This window comes from Mastomys coucha, unplaced genomic scaffold (genome assembly GCF_008632895.1).
Source record: "Mastomys coucha isolate ucsf_1 unplaced genomic scaffold, UCSF_Mcou_1 pScaffold18, whole genome shotgun sequence".
NCBI lineage: Eukaryota > Metazoa > Chordata > Mammalia > Rodentia > Muridae > Mastomys > Mastomys coucha.
In genome coordinates, this window is record NW_022196900.1 from 7,590,496 (window position 1) to 7,607,156 (window position 16,661).

A 16,661-nucleotide genomic window follows, 5' to 3' on the forward strand; every position below is an offset into this window, starting at 1 on the left:
TTTTTTTGAAATAGGATCTCTTGTAGCCCTGGCTGGCCTTCAACTCATTATATAGCCAAGACTAGTTTGGTAATTTTTAAAAAGATTTATTTATTTTACATATATGAGAGTTCTATCTGCATGTATGTCTGCATGCCAGAAGAGGGCATCAGATCTCATTACAGATGGTTGTGAGTCACCATGTGGATGGCTGCTTGGAATTGAACTCAGGACCTCTGAAAGAACACCCAATGCTCTTAACCACTGAGCCATCTCTACTGCTCCTAGTATTGTACTTTTAATCCTCAACTCTGCTTCCTACGTACTGGGGTTATAGGCATGAGCACACTATTGTTATTATATTTTTTAAAATAAATTTCCATATTTTTGGCACAAACAGAAAAGGCATATTTATTTCTGTAATTCTAGCACTGGGGAGGCAGAGGCAGAAGGACTGACTGTCCCTAGGACACAATCCCTAGGCTGAACACAATCTGATCTACATATCAAGTTCCAGATCAGCCAAGACTGTGAAGTGAGAACTCACCTTAAACGATATAATCAGAACTACAAAATTTCTGAAAAGATGGTCCTTCTAGGATTAGCTGAGAATTGGTTCTAGTGTTCAAAGCATTTTCAGGAGTGTAGGAATGGTGAGTACACAGGCCAGGCTTTCTAATGCTGTTCCTGTGGCAGGCATCACTAATGGATCACAATGCTCTCAAGCAGACTAGGGGAGAGACGTTTCCAGGGTCATTGGGACTTGGAGGAACAGAGCTGGGCCTCTGCCCAACAAATTGAAGTGAACATCTGGTGGACTTCCTGGGCTCTGAGGAGTTCTAGCCTTCTTTGAATTGTCCTGGCCCTGCTTCCTACATTCTTTCCCTTTTCTTGTACCATTTCCTGGGTCAAAGGGCACGGCAGTACAGAATCTCTTGCTATAAGCCTGATTGCTCTGGGCTTTTATCTTCATTCTCTGGCTCAGAGCCATGCCCTCATTTCTGCCCTGCAGGTTTCGCAGGAAATGCCAATTGTCAGGCAGGCCTCTGGCTAACCCTAGGCAAGCTGCCAAGAGGCCACCGTCGCCACACCCTCACCTCCTGTAGAGTGTGTTGCTTCAGGGCTAGGTTGACCATCAGAGCTGGGCTCCTCTGGGAACCCCCCAGAGCAGAAGCCACATCAGCCCCCTCTCCTCCCACCCAGGGCATTAGTAACATTAGTTGTCTGAAGCTATTGACTGGGCTGCTGAAAGCCTGTCCAGGAGGGACATTTATAATTAGGAGGCCATTTTTTTACATTTCAGTCCATTAGATGAGCATTCTGCCAGGGAGGGGCTCCTGGTTTATTGGGACACAAAGCTTCAAGTCAGGGGTGACAGGGCTGCCTCTCTCAAATCCCAGCCTGGTTGGTTCCGGCAGCTGGCTGCCAAGCCTCTATAGGACTATAAGCCAACAGGGGCTGCCCCAAGGCAGACAGAGAGGGTAGGAAGTTAGGGTTCCTACAAGGTAGGAAGGGTGGGGTGGGGCAGCTACAGATTCAGGTCCTGGGATGGAAAGAGCTGTATGGTGGGCCTGGGGGAGCAAGCTAACTACAAGAAAGCTAACTGCTTCAATCTTGTCCCAGTTGCAGAGTGCAGCCTGGGAGGTCTGGGTGGGAGAAGAACAGAGAAGTCGCACACACGGTATAGCACATAGGTTTAGCTGACTCCTGCTTCCTGGGGGTCGAACCTCTGCTATCCTGAGGTCATGACCGTTCAAGCTGTGCCTCTGAGCTCTGCCCAGGGCCTTGGCTTCTTCCTCTACAGAATAGGGGAAGCAAAACATTCACTCACAGGGTGTGTGTGAGGAGACATGTGCAGTAAGGGCTGAGAACTTGCCTGGGCATAAGGCTCTACAAGCCAGCCTGCATTGATCCACCTGAAGCCATTGCAACTATCTATCTACAGCTTTGTAGGGTGCTGGGGAGGGAACTTGGGTGTCATACATGCTAAGCTGCCTTTACTACCACTGGGCTACACCCAAAACACACCCAACTTTAATTGTTGCTTGGCATGTTCCAGGGCCCAAGGATATACTTAGTGTGAGAACAAACTGTTCTAATGGTGGGGGTAAAGTCAAATACACACACAGACACACACACTCACCCACCAATATGTACACGTATACATGTGCATACACACAAGCATATATGTGGATATATGCAAATATGTGCATACACACAAGCATATACTTGTGTACACACTTGCTTACATGCACACAGAAAACACACTGACAGACATATACATATATGTATACACACACACATATAGAAAGATACATGCACACAGGTAAAATCACATACATGCACACAGACCCACATGCAAACATGGAACACAGACACACACAGACACACACAGACACACAGACACACACACACACACACACATCACACTTCCAACACTAGTTTGAGAACCCAGTGAACTGTCCCTTCCATTTCTTCTAGACCAGCACAGTTATGATGATCATTGGGACTCTCAGGCCCTGGGCCCCTCTGATCTGGTCCCGTGCATCAATGTTCCAGGGCCTACCTTCTGGGCTCTGTCTGCCTTCTCCTTTCTTCTACACCTCACCCAAAGTCCACATCCCTCTGCCCTGAGAGGCTCTGGTACAGGGCCAAGCCGCGAAGCCCATCCCTTCTATCCCTGCTCGGAGGCCCCAGGCAGCTTCTGCACACACCTCGCTGTTCCCCTTTGTACCCAAGCAGACTTCAGTTGCCAAGGCCGCAGGGTAGGTTGTGAAACTCGCCCTCTGGCCACCTTCCAGAAGCTCAGCCCTCTGTCACAGGGGAGAGGCACCTTGCCTGAGGTGGCACCCTTTCTGGGCCTGACACTCTGGTAACACCTAGGACCGGAGGCTGTGGCAAGCCGTGATCTCCCCTACACTTTTCATAGAGGCAGTGGGGCTATGTTGCTTTCACTCACTCTTGTGCCTACACTTCTCTGGGCCTGGCTGCAACCTCTGAACCAGTGAGAAGCCAAGCATAAACATGGGAGGGGGGGCACTGGTCGGGATTTAGGAGATCAGGAGGCTTTCTAGCCACACCCAGCTCCAGCCTTCTCATCTACAGCTCACCCGGCTCCAGCAGCCCATCGGGCCATACTTCCTCCAAGCAGACCAGTGTAGGTGAGGCTCCAGCATGTGAATGCTCCTACATCTACTATGCTAAAGGGGTTGCTGTGCCACTTAGTTCTAGAAGGCAGGGCACTGGTGGGTTCCCATCCCTCTCTCTGCGTCTAGTGCTCAAACTACTAGATGTGGCCAGGTGTGGTGGCATATGCCTGTAATCTCCGTCTTTGGGAGGCTGAGGCAAGGAAAAACACAAGCTTGAGTCTAGTCTGGGCTACATAGGGAGGTCCTAGTCTAAAGATAAAAGAAAAGGAAAAGAAAGGAAAGAAAAAGAAGCAGGCTGCCCAGTTAAATTTGTACTTTAGATCCTCAACAAAGGTGGCTCACACCTGTCCCTGAAGCACTTGAAGCTAAGGCAGGAGGACCACCTTCACTTCAGGGTCACCTGGGACTACATGGTGAATTCTACACTAATCTGGCCAAGTGTGGTGCTAGACCTTGTCTCAATATCCACCTACCCACCACAAAGAGAAGGAGTTTAATTTGTTTTGTTTTAAAGGTAAGGTTTTACTATGCAACCCAGGCTGACCTTAAAGTCTGAGCAGTCCTCCTGCCTCCGCCTCTGGACTGCTGGGATTACAGGGATGTGCCATTCACCCAGGAAGTGATTCCAGACAGGCAGCTTCACTCAGAACAGCCTGAACTGGGATCATCAGACACTAGGCTTGCTTGTTTGTTGTGGGACATGGTTGGCCTCCCTGTGCAGCTCAGGTTGGGGTGCTTCTTCTGGTTCAGCTTCCCACGTGCTGGGATTACAGGTGTGGGCATTATTTTTAGACTACCAAGTGGTGTGTATGTGTGCGTGTCCAGGGTTTTGTGTGTGTGTGTCCAGTGTTTTGTGTGTGTGTGTCCAGGGTTTTGTGTGTGTGTGTGTGTCCAGTGTTTTGTGTGTGTGTGTCCAGTGTTTTGTGTGTGTGTGTCCAGGGTTTTGTGTGTGTGTGTCCAGGGTTTTGTGTGTGTGTGTGTGTCCAGTGTTTTGTGTGTGTGTGTCCAGGGTTTTGTGTGTGTGTGTATGTCCAGGGTTTTGTGTGTGTGTGTGCACGTGTGTGTCCAGGGTTTTGTGTGTGTGTCCAGGGTTTTGTGTGTGTGTGTGTGTGTGATTGCGTGTGTCTCCAGGGTTTTGGCCCAATGCCTCATATATGATAGGAAAGAACTCCCCACTAGCTTCATCCCTACCTCCTTCCAGGTAGCTTTTAGTGGGTGAACTGTTAAATACCCATTAAGACAGCAACTGAGGCAATATAGAAAAACACAGGAAATTAAAGGCGCATGAGAAGATAGCAAAGTCCCTTCAAGATCTAGTTTGTCTTTCCTGATGGTGGAGAGTCAAGAAATATCACATAATAAAATAAAATAAAATAAAATGTATGAAGCCAAATTGCCTACAGAGATAATGTGTGTCTTCTGGAAAGCATCTCAAATAAGGATATTAAAGCGACAAATAGAAAGAAAGGAAGAAAGGAAGAGAGGGAGGGAGGGGGTGGCAGTACACACATACCTACAGTCTCAGCATTTGGGAGGCAGAAGCAGGAAGATCACCTGTAGGAGGCCAGTCTGGTGTACACAGGGAGTTCCAGGTTAACCAGGGTTCGAGCCAAGCCAAGCCAAGCTAAGCCAAGGCAAGCCAAGCCAAACCAAGCCAAACCAAGCCAAGTCAAACCAAATCAAACCAAATCAAATCAAACCAAACCAAACCAAAAGAGCAACAACAAGCTGGGCGTGGTTCACACCTTTAATCCCAGCACTCAGGAGGCAGACACAGGATCTCTGCAAGTTCCAGGTCAGCCTCATATGGAGTTCCAGGACATGGCAAGGGCTACACAGGGACCCTGTCTCAACAATTGGAAAAACAAAACAAAACGAACAAAAAAACCAAACCAAACAAAACAAAACAAGAGAGCAACAACCAGTGAGCTCTGTGAACTTAGGGCCAGAACGTGTGTGTGACCTTGAGTTTAATGTATAAGTGGTCCTTCATTTTTGAACAGTATACACCAGAATTTCATTTCCAAGAGAAAATTCTTTAAGAAAAATAAACTACCCAGCTCATATATTTTACTTAGCTTTCAACTACAAATTTAAGCTTCGCTTCATCTTTAAACCTTGCAAATTACACCCTTTGAGGGCTGTAATGGCCCAAGATCATAGACCCAGCTGCTGCGAAGGCAAATAACTTTCTCCGAAAAGCACGCACACATCGTGGGGGCTGTCCTGCCTTCTGGTAGTCATCCAGCCCACGAAGGTGACAAGCTAGCTCCCTAACTCTCTTCACTCTGATGGAGAGGAAGATCTATCTCTGAGAAGAGGTCTCTACGAGAGGGAAGACCTCAGGCTGCTTGTTAAGTGGGCTATGCCTCCGAGCCCCTGCTGACACAGCACCCTGGCTGGGTTTCCAGAGAACCACACTTCTGAGTGAAAACAGGCGAGCTTCAGGTGCAGCTCAGAGCTACCCTTGGCTGACGGATTCAAGGGCCTGGGTTCAGCTCCCAGTGCTAAAAGCTTCAAACTCAAAAGGCTGCAGAACTGGTCTTCTTTACACAGCCTTAACATGATAACAGCAATGAAACGAGGAACAGAGCGATGCTTGCCATGGGTCAAGGAGGAAGTGGGGTGGTGAGGAGTGACTGTGGAGGGAGGGGCAGGGAGAGGTCTGTGGGGCAGCGGCGGCAAGTATGCCCAATAGTGACCTGGACATCCTTATCAAGGTTGTGACACTGAGCTGCAGTGCTATAGGCAGTGGATAATCAGTAAAAAGGCTCTCAGGATCCCACTGTATTATTTCATAGCCATGCTTATGAATCTATAAGTATCAAAAATGAAGAGTGCAAATGAGTGCTTGCTTCCAGGATCACAAGGGATAAGAGACCCACTTCCTTCACACACGTGCCATGGCAGAATTGTACACACACACACACACACACACACACACACACACACACACATGAGTCAAAATTCAGGGGCTGGAGAGATGGCTCAGCCATCTGAGCTGCTCTTCCAGAGGACCCAGGCAGTTCACAACTGTCTGTAACCCCAGTTCCAGGGTATCTGTCACCCTCACGCAGACATACATGGAGGCAGTACACCAATGTAAATAAAAATTGAATTTAAGAAGGAGTGTGTGTGTGAAAGCACTTGTAGTTAACCTGAAATACTCTAGCTGGGTGTCAGGAGCGTTGGCAGCTCTGGGGTAGGCTGGGGCTGCAGATGCCCTGGCTGAACTTGAACCTTATCTTTATGGTCCCACAAAGGTGTGATAGGCTCACAGGTGGCACTAGCTGATGTGCCCTCATTCACGGAGGACTGAGACTCCGTCCTTGAGCTATGTGTAAGACTGCAAATAGCCCAAAGGCCGTTAGGTGTGACCCTTCACTCCTATAGTTCCAGCACGTAGGAGGGTGGAGGCGTCAGGCTCAGAGTGCAGGCCAGCATGGGCTAGGAGGTTGTTTTAAATAAAGAAGAGAAAGAACACGAAGGATTTATAAATCTTATCTAGGACCAGGCTGAGTTTCAGCTCTGGTGGCTTCCCACTGGAGTCAGATAAACCCACACTTTCTGTGGCTCAAATAACCTTCTTGACGGTCTCAGCCCGGCTCCGCCTCACCCTCGCTCAAGAGACGTGAATACCCCTCATTCCCAGGTCAGGGTCTTCACACTTGCTTCTGGTTCTGCCTGAACACTTTCTTTAGAGTTGAAGCCATTGTCTAGGGGTGTCTTCCCAAGAAGGCTTTCCTGGATCATTCTATGTGAAGCAGGCCTCTCCCCTAGCCCATGTCACCCCATCATCACACAAATGTGATACCTGTTGTCTCAATGTGCTGGGATTCTCATCAGTAGTTCATGTAAAGGAGAAAGAATCTAAGTAGGAAAACCCAGGAACCAACCAGCTCATTCTTTTTCCAACTCTGGGAATCAAACCCATGGCCTTGTGGACTCTACTGGCCAGCTACATCCCCTGCCCTAATTAATTCCTTAATTAGTGAAGATGGAAGCTCATCTGGTGGCCGGAACCTTTCAGAGGTGCTCAGGGCTTGGGAGAAGCTTGCAGGAAGTGAGGAGCATCCAGGCCCCTCGACCTCTGACCTGTACAAAGTCTTCCAGCACTGACCACAAAGTCTCACTTTGACTCATTCTTCTCCAGCTTGTAAACTTTCGCCTCCTTAGAACACGTTTTCCGCGTCTTACCCTGGCAGTCGAGGCCCTTCTCACACAGCCGGGTCTGCTTCATCCAGGGCTTTTCCCTGCCTCGATTTCAAAGACTGCTCCCATGTTCTAGTCAGACTGTGGTTCGGATTGTTCCCCGAGCACCTCCCAGCTCTGTCAGGCCCTTCCTTAGACCATGTAGAATCACACTGCTTAGCAGCATAAACAATGGTTAAATGATGTGTTCGGTCAATGGAAACCTGTGAGTCAGTGACCCGGTACAGGAGTAAACAAAGCCTGAGCCTGTCCCCACTGTTTTAGGAGGAAGGAGCAGAGGCATTGAGAATTCAGGGCACAGAGTCCAAGCAGGGAACTCACCGTGCGGTGTATCTTAGGACAAGGAGCTGGGCCTGGGCGTAATCCCTGAACAGGGGAGGTGGAGGCAGGGGGATCAGCTCAGGTTCCCTTTAGCTACCGAGTGGTTATCCATGAACATGGGACGTATTTCCAGTTAATTCACATCACCTTCTACGAGTCCTTCAGTAACACTCTGTAATTTTCTCCTAAGCCTGGCTCGTTCACTTATAGGAATATTTGTTGTTTGTTTGTTTTGAGACAGGATCTCACTATGCAGCTCTGGCTGTCCTGGAACTCACTATGTAGATCATGTTGACCTTAAACTCACAGACGACCCACCTGCCTTTGCCAGGCAAATACTGAGATCAAAGATATGCACCACCATGACCACTAGGTGCTCATCCGTGACCCCAGCGCCTGCATCCTAGGTGCTCATCCGTGACCCCAGCGCCTGCATCCTAGGTGCTCATCTGTGACCCCAGCACCTGCATCCTAGGTGCTCTTCTGGGACCCCAGCGCCTGCACCCTAGGTGCTCATCTGTGACCCCAGCGCCTACATCCTAGGTGCTCATCTGTAACCCCAGCGCCTGCATCCTAGGTGTTCATCTGTGACCCCAGCGCCTGCATCCTAAGAGATCAGAGGAGGAGACAGAGAATCACCAGAAGCTGGATGGCCAGCTAGCCTGGAATAAAACTGCACAGTGCTAGAAACAATAACGAAGACTCTGTCTTCCCCCATGAGGCTGAGAGTGAGAACTGACCCCTGGAAGTTGCCCTTGGATTTCTACATTAGCACTGTGGCATACATGTATGCCTCCATAACCCCCCACAGAGGAACACACACACAACAAATAAACAACAATAACAAAATAAGCAAATTTTGATCCCCCTTTGTCTTATAAATTATTTACAAATATGGCATAGAACTGTAACTCACACTCAGGGGGGTCAACTTAGGAGGATGAGGTCAAGGCCAATCTTGGCTACACAGGGAGTTCCAGAGCTGGGCTACAGGAGACCCTGTCACAAGCAAGCAAACAAGCGAACAAACAAACATTGGGCACACAGGGCCTCACTTAGCCCATCTGTTGTTACTGGCTTCTACACTGGATGGATTGCGATGAGGGGAGCTGTCTCTGAAGTCATCGCCCTCCAGGCTTTGACTGCACAGGTCCTTCTGTCCCTATCTAAGTCTGTGGGCTCCTTCCTGTGGCCGGGCTTCCTCACTTCTGCCTCGAGTAGGAGCGCAGCCTGGGATCCCCTCTCCCCCAAGGCCTCTTCATAAGTTCTGCTGAAGGCAGGCTCAGCACTGGGATCTTACAAAGATCCCGATGAAGATGTCACCCCGTGGGGCCAAACACTGGGTAACAGCGATAGTTCCTGGTGCAAGCATGCTCTCAGTGCTGGCTCTAGGGATGAGTGTTCTCTCTTCTGCCTATTGTCTTTGAGCGTCCTACTCTCGCCTCTTGATAAGGTGAGGTGGTTTCGGCAATCTTCCCAAATTCAGTTGAGCCCAGCTAATTGTTACAGCAAGTATATTTCATTCAAGAGAGGAAAATTTGGAGAGAGCACTATTCTCGCATGGGCAAGAGAAGGGCCTATATGTGCTGGGCCAGCTGCTGAGAGCTCAACTCTCAGGATGTCCACTTTTCCCAAGAAGGAGACCAAGAGTCAGAGAACTGGTTGACGTAAACTCACACAACTAGGAAAGCAGGCCAGGCCTTCAGTCATATCTGACTGGAGACCTGGGCTCCCCACCTTGCCCATCTGTCCTGCAGGCCTCTAGAGCCTGGGCCCTGTAATCGCTGGGGTCCTTACCTGGTGCAGGGGGATGACAAGGAAGGCGCCCCCACCAGCACATTCAGTGACCACAGCAATGAAGTGGGGGTTCACGGCACAGAAGTGGTTGTCGTGGACGCTGCGTGTGATGGGCACAGAGTCGTAGCAGTTCTCTTTGCTGGCAGGCTTGCCATAGACATGTCGGAACTTGGAGCTGCGGTACTGGGGGTGCCATGACATCTGTAGGGGATGAAGGGACGGAGAGTATAAGGCTCACTGCCTCGCCGAGGAACACAGTGGAGATGACTTAGTAGGCACAGCTCGGGCAGTGGTCTGGTTTCACTGCTGATTCTTTTTGAGGCAAGATCTTAGACCAGGCTGGTCTAGAACTCACTATATAGCCCATGAGGGCCCAGAATTCACGATCGTTTTGTCTTAAGCTCTTGAGTGCTAGGATTATAGGTTGTGCCACCAAGTCTGGTGATTGTGGCCAATTCTACAAAGGCAGTGGTCTGAGGCACAGCCGGGTGAGCAGGCTATCATTGTGGGTATAGAAGAGGCTATTAGTCATAGCTATTAATCCGTTTTGCTGATACATTAAGGCCTCTCAGGTTTTTCAAGTATGAACCCCGAAAACAGAGGGGCCACAGAATATCTGCTACAGCCCCTACCCCAACTTTTCCTACCTGACAAGTTCTCCTGCCAACTAAGTGAGAACCAGTGTTGTTCTCTGGGGCCAGCCAGTCTGGCCTCCAGTTCCAACTTTGTCCTTGCTATGACTTAACTCTGATGACTTAACGCTTGGAGTCTCCATTTCCTTGTCTGTATAGTGGGACAACGCAAGTCTGTCTCATAGACTTGTGTCTCCCCTCTGGAAAGGGAGCTGGTGGCCCCCATGAATGAAACCACCAGAGCAACGTGACCATGACTGTCAATACCCATCTGCCCCACCCCCATCCTCATTTCTATTGCCAAGGTTTGTCCAGGCCTTTGAAATGGGGGAAGAGGTCACAGAAGTGGGAGAGGATGGCATCTAGTAAGGTCAGGGCATGGGAGTGTCCGTACTGTGTGATGATGTGTGCCACGAGCCCGGCATTCGTCACAGAGCTCTTGGGGTGTTGGCATTGTCCCAGGTGTGTCTGGGACCTTCTGTACAGGGACCCTGTTTGCATGAGGCTTTGATGACTCAGCATCTCTGCAATGGTTTCACTTCCCCTGCTAGCAGGCACTTGTCTGCACTGGGGGCAGGGCCTGCATCCCTCCCTGGCAGCTTTTTTGGGAGTGGCAATGGGACAGCTTCCACTTCGCCATCCTGTGTGTGCCCTGTTGATTTATGCTATGGGATTAGGCTGGAGGTTGGGAATCTCCACCCTGAAAAGGCTTTAGTCGGCTCTAGGTTTAACACTCCTGGGAGTTATTTCCCAAAGTCTGGCTGTGGACCAGTTGGAGACTCTTTCCTCTCCTACAAGCTTCCTGAGGTGGGGGAGTACTATCCGGATTTGAGGATGGGAAATGGAGGTGCAGAGGAAGTGATCGAAATTGTACTGATATGAACCGCAAATGTGGGAAGTTGAAGCTTATCTACTTTCTTCCTGTGAGGTGTGTTTTTTTTGTGTGTGTGTGTGTGTCTGTGTGTGTGTAAGGGTACTGTTGCTGGTGGGGAGTGTGGGATGGGCAACAGATTTCCTGCCTGTTCTCCATGGCCCCCTTCTTCACCCAGCCCTGCAGGAAGCTGATATGGAACCCAAGTTGGGAGGGGCAGAGGTCCTCCAATGGTGGCATGTTCCCTGGTGCCACTGTAGGTGGCTTCATGGTGAATAGGACATTACCTGATTTGGTTTGAGCACAGGTGGGCTGGGCCGGAGTTTGCTGTTGCCATTCCACATCTGCTAGCTCAAGTTTTTCTTTTGTTTCTTCCTCTTAAAATCTGACCTTGTGGGCACAGAGGCCGCTCCCTGTAAGTGCTTTTTGGGAGGGTCTGAAGCACCACCTTCTATCATAGCCTGGTTGGTAGAGGGAGATTAGAAGGGCAAGATAGGTATGGGGCAGCTGCTCGTAATCCCAGTGTGGGGGCCAAGAGGTTAAAGTCAGCTCCAGCTACACAGTGAATTAATTCAAAGGCCAGCCTGAGGCACACAGCAAATTCAAAGACTAGCCTGGGCTACTCAGCAAAACCCTGTCTCATAAAAACCAAACCAAACCAAACCAAACCAAACCAAACCAAACAAACCAAACCAACCAAACCAAACCAAACCAAACCAAACCAACCAAATCAAATCAAACCAAACCAAACCAAGCCAAACCACACCACACCACATTATTTGAACATGATCTTCAAAGACCAAGAGTTATTAGTTCAATAAAACCTGACTAGAGGTGTACCTCACACAGAGACAAAAATCCTTGGCTCTTACCCCACAGAGTACTTCATGGCCCTGACCATGCATGCCCCAACCCTGATAAGAAATCTCCCCCCCCCCAGGGGAGAAATCTCCCCCGAAGGGGAGAAATCTGACCCCAAGGGGGTCAGAGAACAACTTTTGGTAGCTGGTTCTCCCTTTCCAGCTTGTTGAGGTAGTGTTGTTTCTACCACAATGCCACAGTGGCCCTCTCCATGCCACAGTGGCTCTCAAGCTTCCAGTTGCTTCTCCTGTCTTTGCCTCCCATCTCACTGTAGCGGTCTTGGCATTATGGATGTGTGCATGGATGTGTGCGCCATAGCATCTGGCTTTTTATGTGGGTTCCAGGCATTGAACTCAGGCCACCAGGATCGCAAGGGAAGCTATTTTACCTGCCAAATCTCTTTTTAGTACACCCAGATTCCCTAGTGAGGGCCCAATCTATACCAGATGGGGTGGGACAGGTAGCCTGTGGAGCCAATCAGAGAGCCTTAGGAGTCTCCCCTCCCCCCCAGGTCAAGGCTATGAACTAACGCCTCTTCTCCCCAGTTCTTTCTCATGGTGTCTTCCCTTCTCACAAGGAAGAAGGAAGAAACCACAGGTCCTGGCTCCTTCTGGTAAAAGTTTTCTCAATACAGAATCTCTCTCAATCTGAGGCCAAGCCCTAACTGAAACCACAACTTCTTGGCACAAGACATTTTAAAATTCTGCTTTCTCTGGGCCAGCAACGATCTCATGTGTCACAGGGACTCAGGCAACAAGGGCCTCAGTTTCTACCCCCTATTTCAAAGGAAGAAGAGGCCTTGTAGTTCCTCAGGACAGTGACCAACTGTACCAGTCTGCCAGGAACCATGGGCGGCTCTCTGGACAAGGAGTTCTTGTGCTATAACTAAGGAGCTAAGGTAGAAGGATTTCAGGTTCAAGGCCAGGCTGGAAAGTGTAGTAAGAGTCTGCTTCAAGATGAAAACATGAGAAAAGGGTTGGGTGTGGCAGCTTGACATCTGGATTCTAACACTGGGGAGGCTCAGGTACGACTGCCACAGTTTTGAGGCTAGCCTGGACTACACAGTGAGATACCCATCTCAGGAATGACAAGAAGGGTTTGAGGAGACAGCTTAGTGGCAGGGCACTTACCTATCATGTGCAAGTCCCTAGGTGTAATATCTAGGACTTCAAGAAAAATAAGAATAAACCTAAAACCCCAAACCTGAGGATATTCCAGGTAGACAGGGACAAGTTCGTCACTCTACCACAGGCGATGGGTAAGTCCCTGAGAGCCCTGACTTTGACAACTTGCCTGGGAAAGAGAAAGCTATGGAAACGAGAGAGCCCAACATCCCAAACCAAAGACTAGAACATTCTAAAGCAGAAAGTTCCAGAAGGTTTGTAAAGAGGTGACTATGATTTCATTCAATCACCAGTCCCTACCCAGGGCTGGCTCGGGGCTTACTTAGTGCCCAGGGCTGGAGGGCAAGGAACGAATGTCTGTGCCACTGCTCTTGAGTTACCGCTCTCTGAGGTCACCTCTTTTCTGGAAGCGCCAAGTCTGAGAGGAGAGGTGATGGTGAACCTGAGGGTTGATAACAGGGTTGGCCTGGCTGGAGACTCAGAACACTGGGATCCACTGAATTCCACCGCTGGCTGGACATAGAAGTTCAAGCCTCTAATCCTAGTACTTGAAAGGCTGAGGTGACAAGTATACAAGTTCAAGACCTACCTGAGCTGCAGAACTGCCTTCCCTCCAAAAAAAGTAAAAAACAGAAACAAAACCAAAAACCAAATCCAGCACATCCTCAGGTCCTCAGGAGATTCCTGTGTGTATTTAGTATAAAGATAAGAGGGACTTACAGGGACTGGGGACACAGCAGCTAATGGGAGTCTCCAAAGAGTGACATCACCAGAGAGTTTGCCAAAACCCTATGTTCTTGGGCCCTGCCCCACCCCACCCAGACAGAATGTGGCACCCCAGGATGCAGGGCAGAACCTGCTGTGTCTTAATTAGTCTTCCCCACGGCTCATGCTCTGTAATCAAGTCTGAGTCTCAAAGTTATAATGGAGCTCTGAAAACACGGGTCAACCTCAGCAGCACAGGAGCTAAAAAAGCAGCCGTTTCATGTCCCACTCCTTACAAAGAAGACCTGGCTAAAACCTGAACCCAGCACCAAGCAAGTCAGTGTTGCTCTGCACATTGTTACACCAAGCTGGGCAAAACGTGTTCACCAGGAGGCAATTGGCAAGCTCCAGAATACGGGGAAATCCCGTGTGTTGAATTTTATACCAACAACTCAAAATGACTCAAAGAAAACGAAGGACCAAAACTATAAAACGCTTTGAAAAACGAAAGACCAAACTCAAGATTCTAGATTTGGTGGTGACCAAAAGCAGTCAACAAGGAAAAAGTCAAACTGGACTCTCAAGGGCTTAATGAAAATGTACAGCGGTCATGCTATCGAGGGTACCATCAGTAGGGAAAGGGCAGCTTGAAGGATGGGGAGACACCTGAGATGTGGGTTTGGAAAGGGATCCACAAACAGAACAAACAGAATCCCTCAAACCCAACAACAGAGAGGACAGAGAGTCCACCTGGCTCGGTGGCAAACACTAGTAATTCCAGCACTCAGGAGGCTAAGGCAGGGGGATTACTTTGAGTCGAGGCTAGCCTGGGCTACAGAGTGAGACCCAGTCTCAACAGAGCAAAGCAAAATGTGGAAAAAACTGCCTGGTTTCTTCAACAGGTGACAAGGCCAAAGGAACCCGCCTAGACTGGAGGAGACTTCATGGGTGGCGTGCAGCATGGTGCTCCACAGCAAGCCAGAATCCTGAGTCCCAGCTCTCAGCCACAGAAACCCAGTCTGAAGCAGCTGAGGAACTGGAATGACAATATTAGATGACGCCACTAGCTGTCTTTAGGGGTGATGGAAACACCATGGCTGTCAGTCTGATCTGAGAGATATAGGCTTAACAGTCACAGATTCAATCATACAGCACCGGGCACTGACTCTGAAATAAGCCAGGGGGCTGGAGATGTGGCTTTCTTAGCATGCACAAAGCGCCGGGTCCCATGCTCAGCACCGCATAATACCTGGCTTTCCTGAACTAAGTCAAATGACTGGCCTGTGGCCCAGAGGCTGCTATCTCAACTAAGGTTTGGTATATGAGCGATGAGTGTGTCAGCTACTCCTGTGCTGTCTGAGTTATGTGTGAATCTCAGGCCAGCCCTATGGAAGTGTTGGATCTGTTTGTGAGTCACTCAGCTTCTCTTTCCAGCTCAGTCACCAGCTACCTGTGTGATGCTGGGTGAGATCCTTACTCTCTCTGTGTCTTAATTTCCTCACCAGTAAAGTGAGATCTCATTACTGTGGGGTTGCTGTAGGGTTGTGTGTATACCTGGAACATCCCCAAGACATGGCACGAGGGTAAGTGGTAGCCATTTACCGCAGGGTGTTGTCCTGTCTGATGTTACTGATGGGGAAAGAGACAAGTCTGTAAGTTGCTGGGAGGTGGCAGAGTTGTGCCATTGACACACACAGCGAGGTGGTGACATCCTATGATCACTCCATTCAGAGACAGGTGTGGCTGCTGAGCACTGGAAGGTATGACTGGAGTGTCTGCTCAGTTGAATTTTAGGTTTTATTTAATGTGGTGAGGTTTTTGTTTTGTTTTGTTGTTGTTGCTTTGTTTTTTGTTTGTTTGGTTTTTTGAGACAGGGTTTCTCTGTGTAGCCCTGGCTGTCCTGGAACTCACTCTGTAGACCAGGCTGGCCTTCAACTCAGAGATCTGCTTGCCTCTGCCTCCCAAGTGCTGGGATTAAAGGCGTGTGCCACCACTGCCCAGCAATGTGGTGAATTTTTACATTAGTGTAGAAGTTGAATGTTTCGAGATTCAGTGGTCTCCTGAGGCTGCGACCTTGTGTTGCGGTGACCCCCTAACCATAAATTATTCTTGTTGCTACTCCATAACTGCAGTTTTGCTGTTATGAATTGTAATATAAATATCTGTGTTTTCTGATAGTCTTAGGTGACCCCCGTGGAAAGGCCTTTTGACTCCTCAAATGGGTCATGACCAAAGGTTGAGAATCACTTTTCTAAAGGCTTCTGTTGGGCAGCGCCCTTAGAGTTGGGATGAAAACCTTGCAGTCTCCTCTCCCCACCTCCTACAGGGTTACTTTATTACAATTTGTGGGGGTGCTGGGGAGTGTGCCTGGAGCCTTTATTTCTTTTTTTATTATTATTTTCTTTGAGGCAGAGTCTACATACCCCAGGCTGGCCTCCAACTATGGATATAGCTGAGGATGACCTTGAACTCCTGATCCCCCTGCCTTTACCTCCTGAGCACTGGGAATGTTGTTGTATGGCACAAAGCCTTAGTTGAGACCGCAGCATTTGGTCTCTAGGCCAGTCACTTGACTTAGTTCAGGGAAGGCATGCGTCCAGAGCCGAGCATTTGGACCTGAGAAGATATTCCTGACTGAAAAGTGGCCTCTTTGCATGAGCAGCTTGAAGGTCTGACCCTTGGCACCCACAAAAGTATGGACACACAGACACACATATGTTCAAAGCGAAGGAACAAGCAAGCTTACTGGTCAGGAAGAGTTCAAAGATGGAGGCTTTACAAGCTTCTACCTGTGCCCTGAGGAATTCGGGGAGGTGGTGGGTTAGGGAAGCCCTCTGGCTTGTCTATCAGCACAGCCTAGGGCAGATTCTGGGATCGCTCCGTGGCATCAAGCATCCTAATGAAGGCACAGATACCCTGCAGCCAGCACACACAACCCAGCCCAGTTCTCAGGTCCGTCCGCTGCCTCCCTTCCCCCTCCATCTTTCTGTTCTGGCACAGATGCCTTCCA

At 49.3% G+C, this 16,661-nt stretch overlaps 1 protein-coding gene across 5 annotated transcripts in view; it reads right to left on the reverse strand.

Moving 5' to 3' along the window:
• Coro2a (coronin 2A) overlaps positions 1 to 16,661 on the reverse strand; it is a 55,986-nt gene that overhangs the window by 16,723 nt on the left and 22,602 nt on the right. Inside the window, exons 1-3 of one of the 5 annotated variants that reach the window (XM_031377333.1) lie at positions 12,953 to 13,166; positions 11,249 to 11,351; positions 9,459 to 9,659 (exon numbers count right to left, since the gene is read on the reverse strand). In XM_031377333.1, coding sequence (XP_031233193.1) covers positions 9,459 to 9,659; positions 11,249 to 11,305 — 258 coding nt within the window. In that variant the 5' untranslated portion in view covers positions 11,306 to 11,351; positions 12,953 to 13,166. Of the gene's footprint in view, positions 1 to 9,458; positions 9,660 to 11,248; positions 11,423 to 12,952; positions 13,171 to 13,268; positions 13,385 to 16,661 lie in introns of those variants that run through there. The other 4 variants (XM_031377332.1, XM_031377336.1, XM_031377335.1 and 1 more) reach the window with 4 other exon arrangements.